The following is a 24,800-nucleotide window of genomic DNA, read 5'->3' as shown; positions in this document are numbered from 1 at the left end:
GTTATCAACTAATTAAAAGCTTAAATGTATTGTGTAGATTTCAGTAAAATTATTTTGGCAGCTTTATGCACACATTTTATATGTGTTTATCTATAGTATTATGTTAATATAATATATATATATATATATATATATATATATATATATATATATATAATGGACATTGTTGTTGCTACTCTTTACAGGGCTGTTCAGCTGTTGTACTCAAAAATACATACTTGATTTAATTTACATTTTTTGATTTCCATTTTTGCTTCTGTGTATGAAGACATCTCTCTTCGCCTGTTTCATCACTTAGAAAATGACTTGTACAAAAGGTCATGATGCATGCTATGGCTAGAGAATGTGTTGAGAGTAGGGGGAGAAATAAAATAAAGCAATCTTAATAAAGGCTAGAACAAAAGAAACGCGGAGTTAAATATTTTAATCGCAGTAGTGAATGTTGGATTTTTTTATTTTTTTTTTGCAGTGGCCTGGTTGTCTTTTAGGATACCGTCACCATGAATATGGTGAAGAGGATCATGGGCCGGCCACGGCAAGAGGAGTGCAGCCCGCAGGATAACGCTCTGGGCCTGATGCATCTCCGGCGACTATTCACGGAGCTCTGTCACCCGGCCCGACACATGACACAGAAGGAACAGGAAGAGAAGCTTTATATGATGCTGCCAGTCTTCAACCGGGTATGTGAACAGTAGCTCAATTTAATGTCCCGTAGAGCTCCATCTGGACCGTAATATTGTATCTTTATTCTTCTGGAAAGAGGTGCAAATGAAAAAGAAAATCAACCTTGTGTATTTTAACCTTTTGAGAACCATTTCTAATTATAGGACAAAAATACACGCGATAAAAAAATAAATAAAAAAAAATTACTTTGTCTAAATTCATATAAGTAAAAAAAAAAGTAGTCCTGTTGTTGAGTGTTAAGAAATGAGAAGGGACTGTGTGTTTATTCAGTCCTACGTCTAATGGGACAAGTTCTTAACATCACACTTGCAAACAGATACAGAGGAAAAGAGTTTTAGTAATATATTTCGGCTAAAGTAAACAGGCCGTCAGACAAATATTAAACATTTTGTTTACAGTATAGTGTTTGCTGACAATAGGGTGTGCTTTCACATTTAAATATTTGGACATATAATTTTATATATATATTGCGTGTGCCATAAAGCTTTTCTTTGTAGCATACAGCATTGAATGCTTCGGTATTCAGTAACTTAGCATCACCTTGCTCTGGTATTCTTGCGTAAATTAAAATTCTGCAGGGATGAGAATAGCAAATGCCAGAACATTGAGATCACTTTTTTTTCAAGAATAGACCCTTCAATTAAACATTTACAATTCATTTTGTGTGCCACCAATACAACAGACAAATCTACCCTCCTTAAGACTATGTTTTAAAGGAAAATTGAAAACTCGGTAGCTAGGAAAGGTAACCAGGCAAGTAATATATAATCTGGTTACTACAGGCGATACTTCATTACCGGTATTTGTATGCTACGGGCAGTTCTGTATATAGAGTTTACAGAAAGGATGAGCTCTTCCACACACGTTATTATGCACTTTATTTTCTGTGAAAATACCCATATTATTGACACCTAAACCTGGTGAGCTTTTATTAAATATATCTTGGTATAACTGTATCTCTGCAGTTTCCAAACAGACCGCTTTATGTATTACAAGAAGGACTGATGCATTGCTAATTGAATGATTCATAATTCATTGTTAATGTGTGTAGTTAAATTGGTGAGATTTCTTGAGAATTCATACAGTTGAAGCTCTCTAGAGTAAGGTTGGTGAGATGAAAGGGTCAACTCATTGGTGGATGTTCGTATTCAAGGGTCATATTTATCAGAGTCAGTGGAACAGCATTTAAAAAGAAACTGCTGGACCTTTTTAAAACACAAGAAAAAGAATGAGAAGTCTATCCTTGGTCATTCTGTTCCTGGAATTTTGCACGAAACGCCTTTTCTCCCTAAAAGTAAAGATGATAAAAATAACAAAAATCACATTTTTTTCCAGCTTCAGACACCATAAAATGTACCTTTTTAGTAGTCTGTGTCACTGTATAAATGCTAACCTGCCAACGTATTTTGAGTGCCACCTTTAATTGCTAAATCGGTAATGAAATGTCCAAAATAACGATACATATATATACCAAACCCAGAGTCTATCCTGAGACACAGCATTGGTAAATATCTTTTTTTTCAAATTTCATTCAAATGTCCCAAGAATTCACTAAGAAAAATCTGGTCAACTTCTTATATGGTCTGTATATTAATGCTGACTTCAAGAGGATTAGTCATGGTCCATAAGTGGTCTTTGTGTAGACCATCAGAGCAGCCATCTTTTCCTTCTTGTTTTTAAGATCTATATAACTATTACCACACCTAAACATATTGCTTCTTTTTTATTGGTTGTAGTTAGTTAGTGGCTTAAAGTAAACATTGATGGGATCTTAAGCGATTTTAATGTCATGATTAGAGACTGTAATGGAAAATGAATAGCTAAATACTGCCAAATAAAGGAAATAAAAATGTCTTCACTTTTTGTAATCTACCACTGAATTAAATATGAAATCAGATACATATATGAGGTTTGACACATTTAAATGTGTTTATTGAGGTATTGTTTGTTTAAATTGATTTAAGGAAGATGCCGAAAATGAGGTTCACAGCCTGTATGCTCAATTTGCAGTCAAGCTCATTCGGACAATGTCATAAATTTCATTTGTATGATATGAAAAATGGTATCAGTTAAGAAGTGATCTGGACTGTGGTATGTCAACTGTTGTACTCTTTTAAATGCACGTGAACAAATAAAGAGAATTTAAAAAGTATCTATTAGATACATAGAACATTGAGGGGGATTTTTGGGGGGTGAATATGCAAGTGTTTCCTCATGCTGTTTCGATGGATTTTCTCTGCATTTCATTTTTTGTCCTTTTCTCTGATCCCTTTGGAACTTGAATCTTTGCTTGTTGAATCTATTGGTAGGGATTCTACATTACAGTATGTCTTATTGTCCCCAGGTATTTGGAAGTGCACCTCCTAGTACAATGACAGAAAAGTTCTCAGACCTACTGCAGTTTACAACACAAGTTTCTCGATTGATGGTGACTGAGATTCGCAGGAGAGCATCCAATAAATCTACAGGTATGGAACTGTAATGCAGGTCATTTAAACCATTTAAAGAAAGGTGTAATCCACCTAGTAAACCAATTTGCTGCTCTGGGGAGAGGTTAAGGTTTTACCATTATACAACCCCCCCACCCAACTGACAATTGTAATGAAATCGGGACGTAAGCTCCTTTGAAAATTATACCTGTGGAAATTGAGACTCTAGCAGTAACCTTTAGTCTCAAGGGCAATTTCCCAGAGGTCACTAGTGTATCATGGACAATAGAATGTACAGAGATTTTTTTTTAATAATAATTCATAATATCGTTTGGATCATTTATTTAAAATATTTGTGTCACCTAAATGGTTTAGTTAGTAGCAGGATTGCAAGGTCAGTACAAACATACTTATGCCTTAAATTTTTGGCAAGAACTTGGTAACCTTGGAGTGCTAACCCTTAATGATTGAGTGGGAGCCCATCTACCACAGCCTTGGTGCACTTCATGGATATCTGCTGGATGGGGCTCAGGAACTTGATGTTCACTAATTTTAAATGAAATCCAAAACTGTTTTTTTTTCTTTCCTCAAGTTGTTCTGTTAAGGATTAATGTGGCTTGTCTTATTTTCTCCAGATAAATACGAACTAAAATTTTATGTGACCAGCTTGGTGTTACCTCTCATTGTCTAAGACATAGGCAAAGGCAGTAGCATACCTAAGGGGGCGTGGGGGGTTTGCCATCTGCCTTGGGTACCACTCATCAGGGGGGTGCCACCAGGCCAGCATCCTGGTGGCACCCTTCCAGAAATGGACTAAAATGTCTACCGCTAGAATAGCAGGCTCGGTTGGGGAGATCAAGGATCTCCTTCTAAATGACTTAAAATCAGTCAAATGAGCAGTAGGTCTGTTAATACAGACCTCTGATCCTGCTCTCTTGTGATGGACAACAGCAACTGATGCTGTGAATGAGGATTTGATGTCATATCCCAGCGCAAAACACTGCCTCCCACGCCCACCGCACTAGAAGGAGACAAAATAAGAAGAGTCTAGTGGAAGAACAAAGAAGAGGAAGAGGAAAAAGCAGCTGCAACAGGAAACAGGGAAAGTGACAGAGGAAAGGTAGGGAAACATTTAGCGAGAGGGAGAGCATTAGTAAGCGTGTGAGAGATGGACGTTATGCTGTACCATTGTCAGTGTCTTATTCAGTTTATAGTGGTGGGTGTTATGCTATATCACCATGTAGTGATAGGAGTTATGCTCTGAAGTAGATTATAACTCCCATCACTATATGCTAAGCCAAAATAAACAAGCAGAGGCTCAGCACTCAAATGGTAAGGTGAGTTTATTTTACGCAGCCTGTGTGAAATAAACTCACCTTACCATTTGAGTGCTGAGCCTCTGCTTCTTTTTTTTGGATTTTTTGAAGGGCTTGGTGGTACCCTGGCTCGTGCTGAGTGCTGTATTCCAACCTTTTTTTCTGTATATGCTAAGCCAGACATTACATTATATAAATGTATATAGTGCCAGCAGATTCTGTAGCGCTGTTACAATCAGCTAGTAAAATTAAAAATCACATAGCAAACCGACACAAAAGGAGAAGAGGGTCCTGCTCGTTCAAGCTAACAATCTAGTTGATGATGGTACAGCATAACTCCTACCACTTTATACTAAGCCTATCACTTCAGGCTCAGTGTATAGTGCCAGGTGTTCTGCTGTAGCACCGTCAACGTCTGGCTGAGTGTATAGTGACATGAGTTATGCTGTAGCACCACCAATGTCTGGCTCAGTATATAATGATAGCAGTTCTGGTGTACCACTGTCAATCTCTGCCTCAGTGTATAGTAATAGGAGTTATGCAGTACTATATCTGTACAGTAAGTGTTATTTATTTAAGCTTATTTAATTTAATTTTTAAGTTAATTTATTTTTTCATATTTCTAGTTTTTTCCACTTGGCATACAGTTTACAGATTTGTGCAATATATATTCTTGCTAACGTCAGTTTTCTTGTGGGTGTCTTTTCATTTTAAAGTGGAGGTGGGGGGTGCCAAATACAGGATCCGCCCTAGGTGCCAAAAACTCTTTATGTCCGTGGGCAAAGGACACCAGAGACCAAACCTTGTTGAAGTCAGTAAGGAGACAACTTTGAATGTTCATAAGTTTGCACGGTAAATAGTGTTCACTGACAAAATAAGGTTAAATTCTCTGAAATTTTAACGAATAAAGATATAACTTTTTTTTTGTGTATTTTCTATTTGCAATACTGAGGTACAAATATTAGACTCTCAAAGTACAAATTGGGGTTGGGACTGCTTTCAATAGAGCAAAATTTTCCTTCAATACACCTAAAATCCAGTGGGGGAAAATTGCCAGTGAAGCAGTACTGGAATAAATAAAAACATTCAGCATGCATCCAAGCATTAAAATTTGCCTTGTTCAGAAGAAAGGAACATAATAAAATAGATATTTATTATACGATTAAGGCTCTTTTATTAGATTAGTGAAAAAAACATGCAAGGAAGGGGTTAAGCCACGCTATGAGGTGCCCAGATCCCTTTCAGCTAAGTAGGCATATGCCCACAGGTTCAAGGTAGAGTTACCATACGTAACATGAACACAAAACAATTGTGTAAACAATGCTCAAATACACGTATGCCTCCCAGCCTGAAGATATAGCTTCCTTTTGTACAGAAAGGCTGCTTTCGTTATTTTCTGTGTTCATTGTAAGACGTTGGCAGAATACCCACAATGCCTCATTGTTACCTCACCATCCCCCTCACTCACTCAAAAGAAGGTTTGCCTATGTCGAAGACTTAATAAATAATAAAAACTATCTGGAAACATAAGTAAAGAAACGTTTGTTCATTTAAGATCTCCTTCCACTGTTTCAATTTTAGGGCTAATTGTGATCAACTCTTTAACGTCGGAGTGTTGGGAGTATATTGTTTGTTGATGGGTAGATGAAGGTATCTTAGTAAGATGCTATTAATGTTAGCAGTTTTTTTCCTTGGTCAATGTTCTCGTAAGGAAATAATTTTATATGCGTACGAAAGTGATGTATAAGAAGCAGTATGTACTGTAACTGGTATTAAATACTTGAAATCATTACGAGTAAAATTATTTCTGTTAGTAAAACCTGACAACAGTAGGGTTTACTGTTGCAAGTTTTACTCATTTAAAACTGTATTACTAATAGAAAGTTTGTGGTACTTAACCATTCTTGAAGTATTGTCTGGAATAATTGTGTGCTATAACAGTCAAAATACATTTTTCAGAAGATGTGAAATAAACTCATCTTACCATTTGAGTGCTGAGCCTCTGCTTCTTTTTTTTGGATTTTTTGAAGGGCTTGGTGGTACCCTGGCTCGTGCTGAGTGCTGTATTCCAAACTTTTTTCTGTATATGCCAAGCCAGACATTACATTATATAAATGTATATAGTGCCAGCAGATTCTGTAGCGCTGTTACAATCAGCTAGTAAAATTAAAAATCACATAGCAAAAGGAGAAGAGGGTCCTGCTCGTTCAAGCTAACAATCTAGTTGATGATGGTACAGCATAACTCCTACCACTTTATACTAAGCCTATCACTTCAGGCTCAGTGTATAGTGCCAGGTGTTCTGCTGTAGCACCGTCAACATCTGGCTGAGTGTATAGTGACATGAGTTATGCTGTAGCACCACCAATGTCTGGCTCAGTATATAATGATAGCAGTTCTGGTGTACCACTGTCAATCTCTGCCTCAGTGTATAGTAATAGGAGTTATGCTGTACTATATCTGTACAGTAAGTGTTATTTATTTAAGCTTATTTAATTTAATTTTTAAGTTAATTTATTTTTTCATATTTCTAGTTTTTTCCACTTGGCATACAGTTTACAGATTTGTGCAATATATATTCTTGCTAACGTCAATTTTCTTGTGGGTGTCTTTTCATTTTAAAGTGGAGGTGGGGGGTGCCAAATACAGGATCCGCCCTAGGTGCCAAATACAAAATATAATATTTTTTATATTTGTGCTGGAATGGTTGTTTTTGTATGTTAAGTCATGGTCTTTTTTTTACCATCAGGACAATTTTTATAATTCCCTGCAAGGCATCTCTAAAGCACCCATTTGTTTTCAAGTAGTGCAACAGTTTTAGGCAAGTGTAAAAAAAAATGCTATAAAGTAAGAATGCTTTAAGAAAAAAAAAGACATGTTAATAGTTTATTTTCATCATTTAGTGAGTGAAGAAAAATCTAAATTAAATTAATATTTGGTGTGACTACTCTTTGTAAGCATCAATTCTTCTAGGTACACTTGCACAGAGTCAGATTTTGTAGGCATATAGTTAGGTGCATGATTAAACAATTATACCAGTATACACAAGGTACTGAATCATCAAAGTCTCTTCCATGCAGACAAGGTTTTCCAGGTGTTCTATTCAAGCTCTTTTGAAGAAGCACAAAGGAACGGCAATCCGTCAATTGACGCAATGGACGCCCAAGGATCAGATGAAAAACACATAATTCTTATTTCCCTTAGCGATGCTGGACGTCTTCCGATTGCAATCAGACCAGCATTGGCCGAAAACAGTGGGACCCTAGTACACTCATCTATTATCTGGAGAAGTCTGGTCAGAAGTGGTCCTCATTGAAGACTAGCAGCGAAAAAGCCATACATAACATAAGGCAGTTTGTTGGAGAGCGGTACAAGAAACAGTGTTTGCAGGCAACAGTGAAACATGGTGGAGGTTTCTTCCAAGTTTGGGGCTGCATTTCTGTAAATGGTGTTAGGGATTTGGTCAGAGTTAATGGTCTCCTCAATCATGCAATACCATCAGGGATCTGCTTGGCCCAAAATGTATTATACAGCATGACTACAAGCCCAAACACACAGCCAAAGTCATTAAGAACTATCTTCAGCGATAAGAAGAGTCCTGGAAGTGATGGTATGGCCCCCACAGAGCTCTGATCTGAACAGCACCAAGTTTGGGATTACATGGAGAGAGAAACAACTGAGACTGCCTGAATCCACAGAACTTTTAGTTCTCCAAGATGTTTGGGGCAACCTACATACAGAGCTCATTAAAACCAAATTAAAGTTCATGTACACCTACCAAGATTCAAATTACATAGTTCTTTAAACTCATAGGGTTAAACTAATAACTACTAAGACACCACCAAGACAGAAACAAATGTATTCAGATACCATACTTGCCATGATTTCGATACCTTCAATTAAGTATTGATATACAGTAACTTTTTTTCAATGTAACAATTTTGTCTTTAAGTATCTGCCTTTTTGTCACATAATAATTAAGCTTCCTGTCAATGAGGCATATTTTGGCATGATTAAACAATAGTTCTAGGTAGGATTTGGGAATCAGATGGTACTAGGGATGATATTTGTAATGTTATATTTTGTAATAAAAGTGCCTTAACTTAAAGAAAATGCTGATGTAGTTGTTTTGTGTGGAAATGGCTAAAATAAGTTATTCTATAAGCCAATGCTTGCACTACTTGTCTTCAGAAGCTGCTGACTCAGCTTTTTAATCAATGTTTTAAGACAGGATGAAGAAATGTTCTCGAATGATCAAATATTCCGAAATAAGTTAGTTTGGTAATACATTAAACAAACAGTGAGAGTCAAAGAAAAAAAATCATTTTTGGAACCAGTCAAATGTTGTTGTTTTTAACATCATCCACCTCCATCGCGCTGTAATGTACAAATATAACTGTGACCTGACTATGTGTAGAAGTTTGGATTTGTAAAAGAATTTGAAAGCTTCTTCCTTTTCTATTCTGGGTTACATAAGTACAATTGATTCTATAGATGTGTCACTTTATAAAGGTTGTACGTAATGCTAGTATCAACGTTCTATACAATTCACCATGGGATTGAAGACAGTTATAGCACTTTTTATAACATGTTTCTTTTATTAAATCAAATAGTCTATGTGCTGTTTGCCTGTTCCAAAACATCAAATTATGTTTTATTTTATCTATTCCATCTCTCTCAGAGGCAGCTAGCCGGGCCATTGTCCAGTTTTTGGAGATTAATCAGAGTGAAGAGACGAGCAGGGGCTGGATGCTTCTCACGGTCATTAACCTGCTGGCATCTTCTGGGCAGGTCTGTTTTCATTCTATACATGTTTCGTTTAGTGAATGATTAACTTTGTGTTCTGGGCTAATTATCTACTCTCTCCTAAACCCTTCTAATGATTATTAATATAAGATTGTGCATTTGCATACTAGAATATTCAGCAGTGTCAGGGCTTCTTGGTCCTCTGCTTTGAACAAAGTTTGCCTCATCATCTCATCTAGGTTTCCATCTGTATTATCTTTAAAATCAGACTGAGCATTTTGTGGCGACGAAAACAACTTAAGGCAGTAACATAAATATTACTAATAAAGCAGTGTTTGGCTTCTGAATTAATTAAGGCCAATGATGGCAATCCTGGGGTTCTTGATTAGCTTCAGAATGTCCTAATCTCTAACCCTTTAGTGGTTCATTACGAGTCATGGGAGCTGAAATAACAGTACATGAAGCATGAAGCTTTTGATTTTGAAGCTCTCTTAATTCTTTCAAAAGTGCTTGACTTGAAAGTCAGAAGGGCACATCTTGTAAAAATATTCAAGGTTCCCCTGCCACAAACCTGGGGGAAAGACCGGCCCTCCGATGTGCCATTATGCAATGGGCTGGTATATAGGTGAAGACCTCTGATCTCCTCAGCTGGCCCTTTTTGCCCTGTGAGCAAGCATGGCTTCCACTGGTGCTCCACATTGAGGACATCTGGCCTATGGCAGCACCCAAGGTCAAATATATATAAAGCCGAAGAATTCAATACATATGTGTATCACATCATTATACCATCTGAAAGCTTTGCAGTAGTTTATCTCCTATTGCAGTAGGGGTAATTCTGTCATCAACATTCTTTAATCTCAATTTTAATATTTTTTTCAAATAAACATTCACCTGTCCTGCTTTTTATTCTCAGTATTTTATTCATTAAAATGCAATTGTTTTCATATAGAGTTCTATTATATTTTTCTCATCAGAAAACAGTGGACTGCATGACAACGATGTCTGTGCCTTCCACGCTCATTAAATGCCTGTACCTGTTTTTTGACCTGCCACACGTGCCTGAGGTTCCCGGTGGAGCAGAGAACGAGCTGCCTCTGACAGAACGCAGAACCTTGCTTCAGAAAGTCTTTGTACAGGTAATATACAATCAAAATAATTATACCGTTTTCTTCTGCTTGTTTGGTCCTTTCCCGATCAATTCTGCATGTGTGCTACTTAGATGTCACAACAGCAAAAACAACATAGCATACCATGCCTTTTATGTTATTTCTGGTAATAATACAAAGTGTAACTTTATAAAATCTAACGTTATTTTTAATCCCTGGACCCTTTTTAGAAATTAATAAACTAATAGTTACATTTGGATTTTTATGGTACGTTTTTATACTGTAAACACTATTATCTGTCCAGAAACGTGTTCCAACCTAGGTGCTTATGGTATTGAGTGGTTCTAACCTTGAGGCTTTAGTTGTTCTTTCCTGTGAAGGTTAAATGGTAAAAAGTGCGACATGGTTTTGTTAATCATTGTACCAAGCAACGCTTTTAATGATTTCTGTTGCTGCATCTTGATAAATGTATATTTTTGAGTCACAATCAATATAGATAGTAATTAATTAGAATTTCAGTCTTGCTTTCATCCATTTCTTATTTAGATTTTTTTCTTTGTTTTTTGTCTTGTTGTCAGTGATATTTGTACATCCTGGCTACCGCAGCTTTCTTGAAATCTACTTTCCATACAGTAGTGCCCTTGGCACCCTCCTCATCTAGGTCATCTAATGGCTTTTTTCTTCTCCCTTAAACATCTTGGTTTTAGCTGCTGTATCTGTAGTCTAATCACTGTGTAGGCTTTCAGCTTAAGTTTTATCTCTTGTAAACACTCGGTACAAATGTTTCCCTTTGCTTTCTTTTTTGTAGCTTTCTGATAGTAATCTCTACCCGTCAGCTTTTCATTTATACTGTCTGTTTTCACGTTGACTTCCAGGCATATTAATAACGAGAAGCCAGACAAGGCAACGGTCTTGTGTGTGATGCACGTTTCCTTATCCCCAAACAATATGTATGTCTTTTGTGTGTGTGTGTGTATATATATAATGTATATGTGTGTGTATATATATATATATATATGTGTATATATATATTTGCAAATCAAGTATTCTTCTCCAGAAAATATACACAGCCTTGGAGATGTACAATTTGTTCTTAAACCAAATATTAGCCAAAACCCAACACTGTGTACATACTTTTTTTTTTAATTTTTTTTTTTTATTCCCATGGTGAATTTCTTGCAAAGTAGTACTAACCTATCTCTTTCGGCTAAATGCCATTAAAGTGATCTTAGATGCATTTTACTTTGAGAAATAGTACCAGGAATACTAAGTTGACAGTTGGATTGCATCACACATTCTAACTGCATCTGCATCAGAAATCATTATATATATATATATACTGCTTATCTTTGCAATAGTTATTTCCATCTGGCGTCAGCTACTATCGATCTGTTTAATATCCCCACTGCAATTTCTTAATAGAATATTTGATAAGCCATCTGCTTCAGTGATTGTTCCCAGTACAAATGAGAAATTCTAGTCTTAGTCTTCATCATTACATTCTGTGACAGTGATTTTTCTAATCTACAACCAGCATGTATTAACAAGTAGAATTCCAACTCCGTTTTAGAGACGACCCCCATACTCAAATCTATTATTATCAATTATAGAAATTCTTGTCTTCCTGTTATCTTATATTAAAGTTAAAAATTATGACACATTGAGCTCTTAACTGGTCGTTTCAGAAAAATACAGGTTTTGTTTAAAATGTATGAATGATATGCATTGTTAAAGGTGCTGTTCCAGCTACCTTGAACTTAACGCATTTATAACTGCGTACATCATTAGAAACACCATCTGAAGTACTTTTGGAAGGAGTTCTTTATTATGTAAAATACTTTCAGAATTTAGCAGGGAACACTTAATTGTCATGTATCATAAAAGCAGGCTTTGATAGGTTGTTGCCATAGAACCCGAAAAAATGTTTAGTAAACGTTTGTGTTTGTACGTATTTTTCTTTCCTTCAGGGGAAAGAATAAATTGACAAGTCTTCTTTGGCGGTATATTTATTTGCTTAACCCACTAGAAGTGGACGTGTTGCCCAAGTCAAGCAGCACCTGTCACTTCTAGGGAAAGGTGTTTTATGACAGTATGTATTAATACAAATGATCCCATGGAGACAAGCTGTAGAAATGACTAGTCAGGCAATGAATGTGCCCTACCATAATTTGTTTACATTGTAACCTATTGATGAAGGCTCACATCTTCACAACGTCGCATGGGCTGCAGTGACACTGTTACAGTCCTCTAGGGAATAAGGTGTATGCGGTCCAAATGTACACCCATTACCAATTGTTGATTATGCGACATGCTCTCAGGAAAGCCTACAGAATGCACAGCTGAGAAAGTTAGCTTAGGAGACCCTTAGACAGGTCTGTAGAGATCAGTATAAGGCCAAATTGTAGCTCCCTAGTCATTTTTCGCTACAAAGTCCTTTGATTCTCTGGCAGTTAAAAGCTTTCCAAGGATCATGGGAACTGTGTATCAGTATCAAATAACAGCTGGCTATCATCCTCTTGGGTACCACTGGCCTTGATCAATCTTGTTATGTGTCAGGGGTTATCTGGAATTGCAGGATGCGCTTACCTTGGATATTTTTTTCCATGAGGCCTGGAGGTCTGAAATCCTAATTACTTAAGGTATAAAGAATTTTCTTGTATAACTATGCAAATCGATTTGTTCACATTGCAGATTCTAGTGAAATTGTGCAACTACGTTTCTCCAGCAGAGGAGCTGGCTCAAAAAGATGACCTTCAGCTCCTATTCAGTGCAATAACATCCTGGTGTCCACCTTACAACCTTCCCTGGAGGAAAAGTGCAGGTGAAGTTTTAATGACCATATCTCGACATGGTCTTAGCCTGAACGTGGTGAAATATATACATGGTGAGTATTGGCATTATTAGCACTTAATGGTAGTGATACCAAAAACATGTTTTGTTTCATATTTTGGAGGTCATTGATTGGATCATTTTATCATGACAAAGCTTGAGCAATTGATGGGGCAAATGTCTTATTACCAAATAATCTAATGATATTCTCTGCAGATTATCATGTAATATAGGTTATGAAAAGCAAGGGCCATTGTGCCTCTCTTCCCGCTTTCAACATAAAGCCAAATTAGAATGACATTTTAACTTCTAACCACGATTTAGCCACCTTCACTGAATCTTTCATATTGCCAAGTTGAATAAATGAATCATTATTCAAATAAAATAACAATGTTTTGCCCAGTGCCTTAGGCCATATTACAATTGAGTATATTACTTATGTTATATGACTCTTTTAATTGGGATGTTTGTTTCCTAAAACACACTTTTTGAATATCCACTTAGAAAAAGAATGTTTGGCTACATGTGTACAGAACATGCAGCAATCCAACGACTTGTCCCCACTGGAAATTGTGGAGATGTTTGCTGGCCTCTCCTGTTTTCTCAAGGACTCCAGTGATGTCTCACAAACACTGCTGGACGATTTCAGGACATGTCAAGGATATGTATTCCTCTCTGATCTTTTACTGAGGTAAAAAGATAAAAATATTTGTGGGATGTGCACCTCAAGCGTTTATTAGAAAGTTGGCCAATGTGACGTTGGAGCAAGTAGTGGGAACATTTGAGAAATATGGGAATGGTGGGATTCTTTTGGACTTTGCTAAGGTCAGTAAAAAATGCATTGATAGCCACCCCAGTTTACACAACTTGGAAGACTAGAATGCCAGGAATGGTCTAACAAGTTTCAGGCCCACTGTGCCTCACATTCAGAATTCTGCCCTAGGAAGGTAAAACAAAGTATGTTTCAAATCAAAAACTGGGCCTTGTGCCTTGCACTTTGAGTCATAGTGTGACCTCATTTTTATTTCTAAAGACAAAAACAATCTATTTTGCGTGACTTTCCTCTTTCTTCTTTTTCATGATCATATACTCTATCAGCATATACATAATCTCATAATATTTTCTGCTTCAATATTCAGATTGTTTATAAACCAAAGCATGTAGGGGGTTATGTATGAAAATCACGTCTGGTAGATCTTAAAAAGTGGTCTTTTCACCATAGCAATTTTTGAAAATGCAGAAACCTAGAATTTCAACGTTTAACCAGGCTTGTTCATTTTATTGCCAAAGTGTATATTTTATTTTGCTGTGGGCACCATATGTCTGTTCCTTGTTTTGTAGTAATATCGTGGTCTATTTTTAGGTGCCGTTAAAAGGAAAAAGCAACATTCTCTTTAAATTTCTGCCTTGTCTTTCGTGTAGGCTAGAACAAGCAAAAGAGAATGAATCCAAAGATGCACTGAAGGACTTGGTTAACCTAATTACTTCTTTAACAACATATGGTGTCAATGAACTGAAACCAGCTGGTTTAACAACGGGGGCACCTTTTCTGTTGCCAGGCTTCTCAGTCCCGCAGCCTACCGGAAAAGGTAAGTAGCTCCTGAGTGTAACATTTCCATTCTAATTTATCCCATGCAGTGCGCAAGCATTTAGACGATATAAGAGAGCTCGGTAGTTGCTATCTTAACGTTTCTGTTTTTCTTTTCTTTTTTTTTTTTGTTTTTCTTTTTGTTTCAACTTGCATTCCTTGGAAAAGGAACCAAATTACAGATATTCCAGTAAATCTTATCCATGTGAGGTGGCATTAAATTGGGTACTTTACATGCAAGCAGCTTTTGGGCAAATGTTCTATTTTACTAGGATTTTGGTTGCTGCACATTTAGTAATTGATGAAGGGCTAGATCTAGCTTTCTCCTGCAAAAAAAATCACAGAGCTGACCCTTGATAATGTATACTTTGAGTTGTAATTTCTCTAATTTAACCATGGTTTATACAAGACCAGCCCAAATCATCTTGCTGCTGTTGCTCACTGGCATTAGCCCTTCATAATGTATAATCTAGGGGAAGTTGTTGTCTGAATTGTGAGATTTTATTGGCGGGGAATCCATTAATTTGTTTTGGTTAATTTCAGGCCTGAGTATGAGGAACATCCAAGCCTTCTCTGTACTTCAAAACTCATTCCTAAAAGCAAAGACCAGCTACCTTGCCCAGATCATACTTGATGCCATTACAAATATTTACATGTCGGACAATGCAAACTACTTTATACTGGAGTCGCAGCATACACTGTCTCAGTTTGCCGAGAAAATTACCAAGCTTCCGGATGTGCAAGTGAAATATTTTGAGATGCTGGAGTTTGTCGTCTTCAGCTTGAACTACATCCCATGCAAGGAGCTGATCAGCGTCAGTATCCTCTTAAAGTCCAACGCTTCCTTTGCTTGCAGCATCATAGCCACCAAAACTCTACTAAAGTTTATACGTCACCATCACATATTTAAAGATGTCTTTAAAGAGGTTGGACTTCTAGAAGTGATGGTTAACCTTTTGCACAAGTATGCTGCTGTACTAAAAGACCCCGCACAAGCCTACATCGAACAAGGTGGGAATGTCCCTCTCTTTCCCTATTGCTTAATTTGCGTGTAAATCTACTACCAATACTAGTTGGTGGGTTTTGTCCTAAGTGGAGCTACAGAATGGGACATTTATGTTTTAGGCGGTTTTGAGTGAAAATGGAACTTGTTCAGAGGGGACACCCAATTGCTATTACCTGAGTAAAAGTAGAGTGCTCATGACAGGCTTATATGTACATGTTTGTAGCATGTGGAGCTGATCCGAGACACGTGGGGAAAGCAACTAATTTAAATGTTTGCAGGAATGATGAGACCCAAATCAGCCTACCAATCATGACATTTTTCCATAGAAATCTTTTTTTTTTTTTTTTTTCTTTTCTTCTTCTTCTTTTTATAAGCCATGTTGGGCCCAGGTAACACACTTAATCATATTGAATACATTGTTGAAACAATAAAGGGGGATTTTGGTAAAGGTTGTGTACTGTTTCCCAAACAAACTGTAATCTTGGAAGAACTGTTTAATCTATACAGTGTAGTGAATTTACATGGATGTTGTCGAGATTTAAGCTTGACCCACACAAAAGTTTTGTCGGTTCTAGGTTTCTGAGTGTATACACATGCGTGCTAAAACATATCTGAACAAAGTTTGTGCTCTCTGTCTACAGGATGCACAACTGTAATGCAGTCCACAGAGGACCAAAGGCAGCTTGCTCTTGTGGTTATGGAGACATTAACAGTTCTTCTTCAAGGATCAAATACAAATGCAGGTATTCACATTATCCAGGTTACTCTTGCATCCACTGGCTTAGTAAATATTCAGTTGCATCTGCAAGCATTTCGTTCTTTTGCCATAAAGACACTTCCCGTCCGTAGATTTATATCGTAGAACTTTTTATTGTAAATGTAATTTGTACTACCCCACTTTTGGGGGCAGTGAGGCTCTTGGACAGGTTATGGAGCTCACATGATGTTTTACTGCACAAACCTCAATCACAGCTCTCCCGTTGCTGCCATTTGACCTGTTAAGATAAATCAATTCATGTCTCAGTGTTCGACTTCAGTATGTCAAGAGGTAACTGCAAAAAAAAAGGTTGGTTGTCCTGCCTGTCCTCTAACCGCAAAGGTGTCCACCTTCAGACCCGTGCCCTTTGTGACACTTGTACTCTTGTGTCCTATTTAAACATGGTCTTCTCTGACATTATGAGCTAGCATCTCTAGATTCCTGCTGACTGATTTGCTGTTACGGCGCTCACACCAGATTAACTGAGAATACTCAAACATTGCTCGCACTGCCGGAAACAACATTAAAAGTAAAAAGGTTCCCGGAGGGTCTATGCAGACTCTCGTGAGACCTCTGATGAGAGGTGCAGCAGTACAGATCAAATTGAAAAGGGTGAGAAATACAATTTCCCCCTCTTCACAAATATTTATCTAAAAAAAAAAAAATAGTAAAACAATTTTTTTACAATTGGAGACGTAAATTAGCTATTTACCATACAGTAAAAATGTGACGCCTAACTTTTATTAACAGTAATGTTAAAATAAAAGAGGAATACTGTGATATAAGTGTTTTAAAGTGATTACAACACTTGTGAAATTAACTTAAAGAGTTGATTAAATAAACTTTGTTCAGAGACACATCAGTTAGTTGAAAATCTGACTTAATGTTGTAGCGGGAGGAAGATGAATAAAATACTATTGTAAATAATAACCAACCTCTATACAACAAAGCTTGACTACATGAATTTTATATTCAGTGGCATGTAGCATGCCTTTAAATATCTAAACAACCGTCCTCCAAGTGAACGGAGTTTAAGGCAGGAGCAGAATATTGTTTGGCCACCTTCGGTAGATATATATAAATTGGTACTGCTCTTTAATGAGGGATAATCAGGAAATCTAATATAAAGCAGAATAGTCTTGTAGATTGACTCACAGCTACTAACAATTATTCAATGTACTAATGCAGGGGTCGGCAATCCGCGAATCTCCTGATGCTGTGGACTACATCTCCCATAATGCTCTTACAGTCATAATGCTGGCAAAGCATCAAGGGAAGATTGCCTACCATGATTGTATAACATGGTTGTAGTATTTAATTAATTTGTGTCAGCAGACTGCACGCAACGTAACAACTGTTGCAATCGGTTAATATAAAGCAGAATCGCTTTGTGGGCTAGCTCATTGCTAGCTCATTGCTCATTCCTTCAGTGCACTTATATATATATATATATATATATATATATATATATATATATATATATTACCATATAAAATATAATTCATACTTCAATTTTTAACAGCGCACTTGCACACCGTGTAACAAAATGTTGTCCAGATCGCTTATTAAGGAAGTTACTCGGTGACGATCCCATTCATATACAATGCTTACATGCCTGGTCAATATATATGCATTCTTCCCACTAGAAATATACATTAAAAACAACCCCTTTCTTGCCTCCAATTCAAAATTAAGTAAACAATAATGTAGTTTATAAGGGAGTATCTTCTTTTTTTATAAAATTAAAAAACCATGTGTGTGGGATATTATTCTACTCGGGGAATGATGCGGAACATAAATCCTGTTCTAATTGTTGGCTGTTTTATTGGACATTCATACTAAACGAAAGAAGTGGTCCTTGAAAAAAAACCAATACATCATTTGTGTGGTTTCACTAAATATGGAAAAGAGGAATCCTGGTTGAACAGAGATGTGGTGAAAATGTTTTGGCCATTTAGTGGGAGTAAAACACCTGGCTGCTAAGGGATGAAGAAAAGTTTATTGCTATGATGATAAAACTACTTTCCAAACTTTTGCCCCAGAGTAGCAATTCATTTCTAAATGACCTTTTTTTCCCTACAACTGAATGCATGTAATGTGAAAATAATAATGTTATGAACCACCATCGGCCTTATTGGACCACGTATATTTTCTGAGCCGCTTTGTAACTTGGATTACAGTTTTTCCGCCATTGAAACTGAACCCCAACACATTTAGTTCTGTTGATATTTAAAATAATTTTTGATCCCAGTACAACTTTGTGTCAAATGATCCAGTCAATGTTCACCCCCGCCCCCCCCCCCCCCATTTTCTTCTAGGTGTGTTTAGGGAGTTTGGAGGTGCCAGATGTGTGCACAACATCGTCAAGTACCCTCAGTGTCGAGAACATGCGCTTATGGTAATACAACAGTTAATGTTGTCACAGAGTGGCGATGACGACATGGGGACCCTTTTAGGGTTGATGCACTCTGCACCCCCTACAGAGCTACAACTCAAAACAGATATTCTACGGGTGAGTTATAATATTTTTCTTTTGGCCATTGAGCAGATGGCTTTACCTCTACTTTGCCTAGTGGGTTGAAATTACATATGCATTTGCTTCAAGACGGCATGCGTTCATCCTGGTTTTATATTTATTATATTATAATCCTTTTTTTCCCAACAAGCAATGGAGGCTTAAGGCTGTGGATTTGCAGCTTTTGGTTTGAAAGCTTAAGCTGCCTGATACATTTTAATCACTATGACTGGGAATCACCAGTTACATAATTTGTTGATTTTCTGTTCATTTGTATAGGCTTAGAATTTGCTTGAACGCTAGGAGAGAGTTTTATGTTACGTGTAAAATGTCCCCAATAAAATAACTGTTGATGTAATATTTTTAGTATTATCATTTCCACTAGAACAGGGTTCACTGACCAAAGCTGGCTGAGAATCATGGGATTAGCATTTCATCAGCATCTGAAGTCTATCTTCTGACCACCACCCATGTAGAGTGTAACCTGATCTGTATGTCCAACCGTATATCGTCATATCGATGTTTATATGATCTCTCTGGCTATATGAATACATCAACCAAGATAGTGATTAGTTTTTGTTATCAATATTTCTAGGCCCTTCTTGTAGTTCTAAGGGAAAGCCATCGGACCAGGACAGTTTTCCGAAAAGTTGGAGGGTTTGTGTATGTAACATCTCTGCTGGTTGCTATGGAGAAGTCTCTTAGTTGTCCACCAAGGAATGGTTGGGAGAAAGTCAACCAAAATCAAGTGTTTGAGCTTCTCCACACGGTTTTCTGTACACTCACCGCTGCCATGCGCTACGAGCCTGCAAACTCTCACTTCTTCAAAACAGAGATCCAATATGAAAAGTTGTCAGATGCCATCCGGCTACTTGGCTGCTTTTCTGATTCAAGGAAAATCAAACCGTCAAATGTCTTGCCTTCCAACAACCAACCATTTCAGAGACTCCTAGAAGAGGACCTTGTTCAGTTGGACTCTGTGTGCCCGGTGCTAAGGCACTGCTGCAAACTCTTTGTTTATCTCTATAAAGTAGCCACGGACTCCTTTGACAGGTAAGTTATTTTTTTAGATTTATTGCTAATAAAAAGATCTGAAAAAGCTAACAGCCAAACTTGGTTTTTTGTTTTGTTTTTATTTGCATAATAAATAATAATCATTTGCATTCTCTTATAATGTTATGAATTAGGTCATTTTTATAAGATGATGGCTGTGTTTTCCTTTTGCTATACAGGATGCTTGACATCAGTAAAAGTTTTATTTAGGCATATCCTGGACGTAATGTATGAAAACTGTGTTAGGACTGTTAAGATTGTATATGGAAAAATATAAAAACGTTATGTAAGGGTTTAATCAATGCATTTTTATACCATATAGAAATGTAAGTGCTGCGTAAATTGTTGGTGCTGCATAAGTAAAATAATAATAATAATAATATGTACTGATTAAATCAGTCTTCTTTTAGGATCCTTGGTAAGATGAATGATGATTGACTTTAATTATATTTTCCTGTCATCCAGTGGCAGTACAAGTGGGTAGTAATCTTACTCGGGACAAGTAGAACCTAAAAGTGAATAAACAGTTAAAATATCCGAAGCCCCTCCTCCTTACCCATAAAAACCGGCACCTCTCCAAAGATGGCAGTTTTTTTCTTGTCCCTTTCAGGGACGGACGGTAGAATCTTCAGTTCCGGACGGACTTGCTGGTGAGGCGCACGGGTTGCTGCCTGGGGGTTCCTCTTCCTCCGATTGCTCCCCGGGTGGTGAGCAGAGAGAGGCTTTTCCTTCCGTAGCGGTTCGCGTTACGGAAGATGACTGTTATGCATCCTTTTGTATTTGTGATGCGGGAGCATGCGCATTACGGTGGAACGCACGCCCGGGTGTCGTTGCGTTCCACTGAAGATCCGATCGCGCTACTGAGCATGCGCGAATCGGATCTTCCGGAGGGCGGCATTTTTGAATGCTATAAAAGGCGCTTTTTCCTGTCTGACTGCAGGAGCATTGCCAGTACAGGATTACCGTGTCACCAGCCCCCCCACACGGTTCAGAGGAGTTTAGGGTAAGATTTTATTTATCTTGGCTCTATAATTTCTCTGCCCTCATATATAAAAAAAAAAAAAAGATTTTTTTTTTTTTAACCTCTGTTTTCTTTTATCAGATGTCTAGTCCGGTTCCTATAGAAATTCCGGAGAAAGATAAAAGGCCACCGGCTCCCAGAAAAGCTACTTCTAAATCCAAGCATGTGGCTTGTTCAGAGTGTGCTACTCCTCTCCCGGATGGTTGTCGTAAGAAAATGTGTAATTCATGCTCGGCGGAACAACTTGCTACTGAAAAGCAAAAAGATTTGCATTCCTTCCTGGGTTGGTTCCAGGAGAATTTGGCCCAGACCTTTGAAGCTTTTCAACTTTCTGCTGCTCATTCCCAGGAGAAAAGGAAGGAAAGTTCGCATAAACGCAAGAGGTCCAGATCATCATCTAGATCAGACCTTTCCTCCGGTGAAATCTCTCACTCATCTCTTTCTACTTCAAGTAATAGTTCAGAAGATGAGGTTTTTTTCCCTCCTCAGGAGCTTCGTAAGCTTTTTAAGGAGGTTTCGCGTCTGTTACTAGAGGAGGATTCAGAGAAGGTTAAAGGTTTTCCGGTTCTTCCGAAATTAACAGAACTTATGGAAAGAGAATGGAAGCACCCAGGTAAAAGAGCCTTTATTTCAAAACAGTTCAGACAACTGTTTAAACTTCAAGGGGAAGACACATGGGATGATCCCCCTAAAGTGGACTTCCAAATTGCACAACTTTCCAAAAAGACGACCATTCCAATTGGAGGGGTGTCAGGTCTTAAAGACCCCATGGATAGAAGGGCAGAAACTTCGTGCAGGCGCATATTTCAGGCTGCAGGTTCGCAGTGTAAGGCAACGGTGGCCAGCGCAGCGGTGGCTAGAGCCCAGAATATTTGGATTCACGCCTTGGGAGAATGTCTCTCCGATGACTCAGATTCTGAGATTTCCAGACTCCTTAACAGGTTAAAGCTCTCCAATAGTTTTTTGTTGGATTCATCTCATGAATCTCTTAAATTATCGGCCAGAACTATGGGATTGTCCTCAGTGGCACGAAGAGCCCTGTGGTTACGATCCTGGACAGCGGATTCGGCATCCAAGGCCTCTTTATGTGATTTACCTTTTGAGAGGAAAAAGCTGTTTGGAGCTCCGCTAGAAGACCTGATCAGACAGATGTCGGATACCAAACGAGCTCTCCCTCAAGATAGAAGGAACAAGTGGAATCGTAAATACCCTTATCGGAATGCCAGACCTTTCCAGTCTTCCCGCTCTCAGAATTTTCGTCGTCCCTACGGAGATAGGAAATTCCAAGAACGTCCTGGTAAGCAAGAAAAGAGGAAGTTCTGACAAAGTAGGAGGAAGATTGCTATGGTTCAGAGACGCCTGGGAGCAGACCACTCAAAATATTTGGATTCGGAAGATCATTGTGGAGGGATACAAAATCAAGTTTTTTCGACCTCCTTTGAGCCGCTTTCTCATCTCCTCATATCCTGCGGAAAGCAAAAATGTAGCCCTGTTTTCAGCATGCCTCACGCTGCTACAGAAAGGAGTCATAGAGAAGGCCCCAGTTCGTCACAGATTCCAGGGTGTCTACTCTCGTCTCTTTCTGGTTCCAAAGCCGGACGGTTCATTCCGTCCGGTTTTGGATCTAAAGAGGGTCAACAGTTGTGTACGCTATCAACATTTCCGTATGGAGAACCTCCAATCTGTCACTCATATTCTGCAAAGAGGAGATTTTATGGTTACACTGGATTTAAAAGACGCCTATCTTCATGTGCCTATGGCCGACGCGTCCAGAAAGTTCCTCAGGTTCTCGGTTCGAGTAAACAAGAGAATTTATCACTTTCAATTCACAGCCCTCCCATTCGGTCTTTTGTCGGCTCCAAGAGTTTTTACCAAGATCCTGTGCCCATTGACGGCAAGCCTAAGACTCCGGGGTGTCGCTATCATACCATACTTGGACGACTGGCTCATCAAGGCCAACTCTACAAAAAAACTTCTGGCAGACTTGGACACCACGGTTCATTTTCTAGAACAACATGGCTGGATCATCAACAAGGAGAAATCCAATCTCCTTCCCTCCACCAGGATCCAGTTCCTGGGGTTGATGGTGGACTCAGTTTCCCAGTGCATCTTCCTCCCGCAATCAAAGATCAGGAAGATAAGACAGGAAATTTCCTTTCTTCAAAGGAATCCTACCTGCTCTGTCAGAAGGGCTATGAGTGTCCTGGGTGTTCTTACAGCGTCCATCCCTGCGGTCCATTGGGCAAAGTCTCAGCTGCGTCCCTTACAGTGGCAGATCCTTTCCAAATGGTCAAGAAGGGAAGAAGACTTAGACGCAATCTTCACAATATCACGCCAAGTCCTATCTCAGCTGAACTGGTGGAAGAAATCAACCCATCTTTCCGGGGGTCTCTCGTTCCAACCCCGACATTGGATAACTCTAACCACGGATGCCTCCAGAATCGGCTGGGGGGCGCATTTAGGTTGCCTCTTCAGGCAGGGAATTTGGTCTCCGGAAGATTCTCATCAGTCTTCAAATTACAGGGAATTAAAGGCAGTCCTTCTGGCCCTCATGGCTTTCAGGCCCCATGTAGAGGGTCGTTTTGTAAGAATCCAGTCGGACAACGCTACGACAGTGGCTTACATAAACAAGCAAGGAGGGACGCGAACACGAAAGCTTCAGATTCTGTGCTCTGTTTTAATGAAGTGGTCCCAACAACATCTGCAGGACATCTCGGCAACCCACATCAGAGGCTGCTACAATCTTATTGCGGACGACCTCAGCCGAGCAAAGTGGTCTCAGGCGGAGTGGTCCCTGACCGCGCAGACCTTCTCCATCTTGGTGGCAAGATTCGGCCTCCCGGAGATAGACTTGATGGCTACCAGAAAAAACAGGAAAGTGCCGGTTTTTGCGTCCCTCAACAGGCTGGATTCTCCTCAGGTTCTGGACGGCCTTTCAATTCAATGGAATTTCCGTTTGGCCTACATATTTCCTCCGGTAGCCTTGATCCCGAGAATTCTCCAAAAGATTTGCTCAGACAGGGCCAGGGTCTTGGCCATCATACCTTACTGGCCAAGTCGAAGTTGGTTTGCCCTTCTCAGACAACTTACCTTGGCATCCTGGGAACTTCCGACGTCAGAGCCTTTGTTGGACAACAGGGAGCTTCGTCCAGACCTCCTTCGGATGTTTCGGTTGACGGCCTGGCTTTTGCAAGGATGATTCTGCGGAACCAAGGTGTTGACGGTGACCTTTCTGATCTTCTGTTGAATTCTGTGAGACGCTCTACGTCCAGGATATATTTTCGTATTTGGAAAAAATTTCTTCTGTGGTGCTCTGCTCGAGGTTTGACTGTCTTCCCTCAGAATATCAGCTCTATTCTGCAGTTCTTGCAAGATGGTTTGGATTCAGGTCTCAGTGTTTCTACCTTAAAGGGTCAGGTCTCGGCACTTAATCATTTTTTTCTTTCAGACTTGGCCTCTCACCTTCTAGTAAGACGTTTCTTTAAAGCCGCGACCATTCGGCGTCCCCCGTCAAGGTCTCCTTTTCCTACCTGGGACCTTACTCTCGTCCTGCAGGCTCTTTGTTCGGCTCCTTTCGAACCATTGGAGGAAGTTTCATTGAAGATCCTTTCCCTCAAGACGATTTTTTTGGTGGCGATTACTTCAGCCAAGAGAGTGGGGGAACTTCAAGCCCTCTCGTCTTCGGCGGATTTCACTGTTTTCCATCAGGACAAGGTCGTGTTGCATTTGAAACCCTCGTTTCTTCCAAAG

At 38.8% G+C, this 24,800-nt stretch overlaps 1 protein-coding gene across 1 annotated transcript in view; it reads left to right on the top strand.

Annotated features, from left to right (window-relative positions):
- The first annotated feature begins 500 nt into the window (after positions 1 to 500).
- LOC149284339 (WD repeat and FYVE domain-containing protein 3-like) overlaps positions 501 to 24,800 on the top strand; it is an 82,066-nt gene continuing 57,766 nt past the window's right edge. Inside the window, exons 1-11 of the mRNA XM_089496853.1 lie at positions 501 to 680; positions 3,029 to 3,152; positions 9,111 to 9,220; positions 10,150 to 10,311; positions 12,973 to 13,165; positions 13,615 to 13,801; positions 14,533 to 14,699; positions 15,242 to 15,709; positions 16,346 to 16,447; positions 18,780 to 18,973; positions 19,572 to 20,029. Of these exons, the coding sequence (XP_089352979.1) occupies positions 501 to 680; positions 3,029 to 3,152; positions 9,111 to 9,220; positions 10,150 to 10,311; positions 12,973 to 13,165; positions 13,615 to 13,801; positions 14,533 to 14,699; positions 15,242 to 15,709; positions 16,346 to 16,447; positions 18,780 to 18,973; positions 19,572 to 20,029 (2,345 nt within the window). The remainder of the gene's footprint in view (positions 681 to 3,028; positions 3,153 to 9,110; positions 9,221 to 10,149; positions 10,312 to 12,972; positions 13,166 to 13,614; positions 13,802 to 14,532; positions 14,700 to 15,241; positions 15,710 to 16,345; positions 16,448 to 18,779; positions 18,974 to 19,571; positions 20,030 to 24,800) is intronic.

The sequence above is a fragment of the Sceloporus occidentalis genome, unplaced genomic scaffold, assembly GCF_023333645.1.
Source record: "Sceloporus occidentalis isolate IW3139 unplaced genomic scaffold, rSceOcc1.0.p SCAF_95, whole genome shotgun sequence".
Lineage (NCBI taxonomy): Eukaryota > Metazoa > Chordata > Lepidosauria > Squamata > Phrynosomatidae > Sceloporus > Sceloporus occidentalis.
Note: the sequence above shows the minus strand (reverse complement) of the source record. Positions and strands in the feature narration are given on the sequence as shown.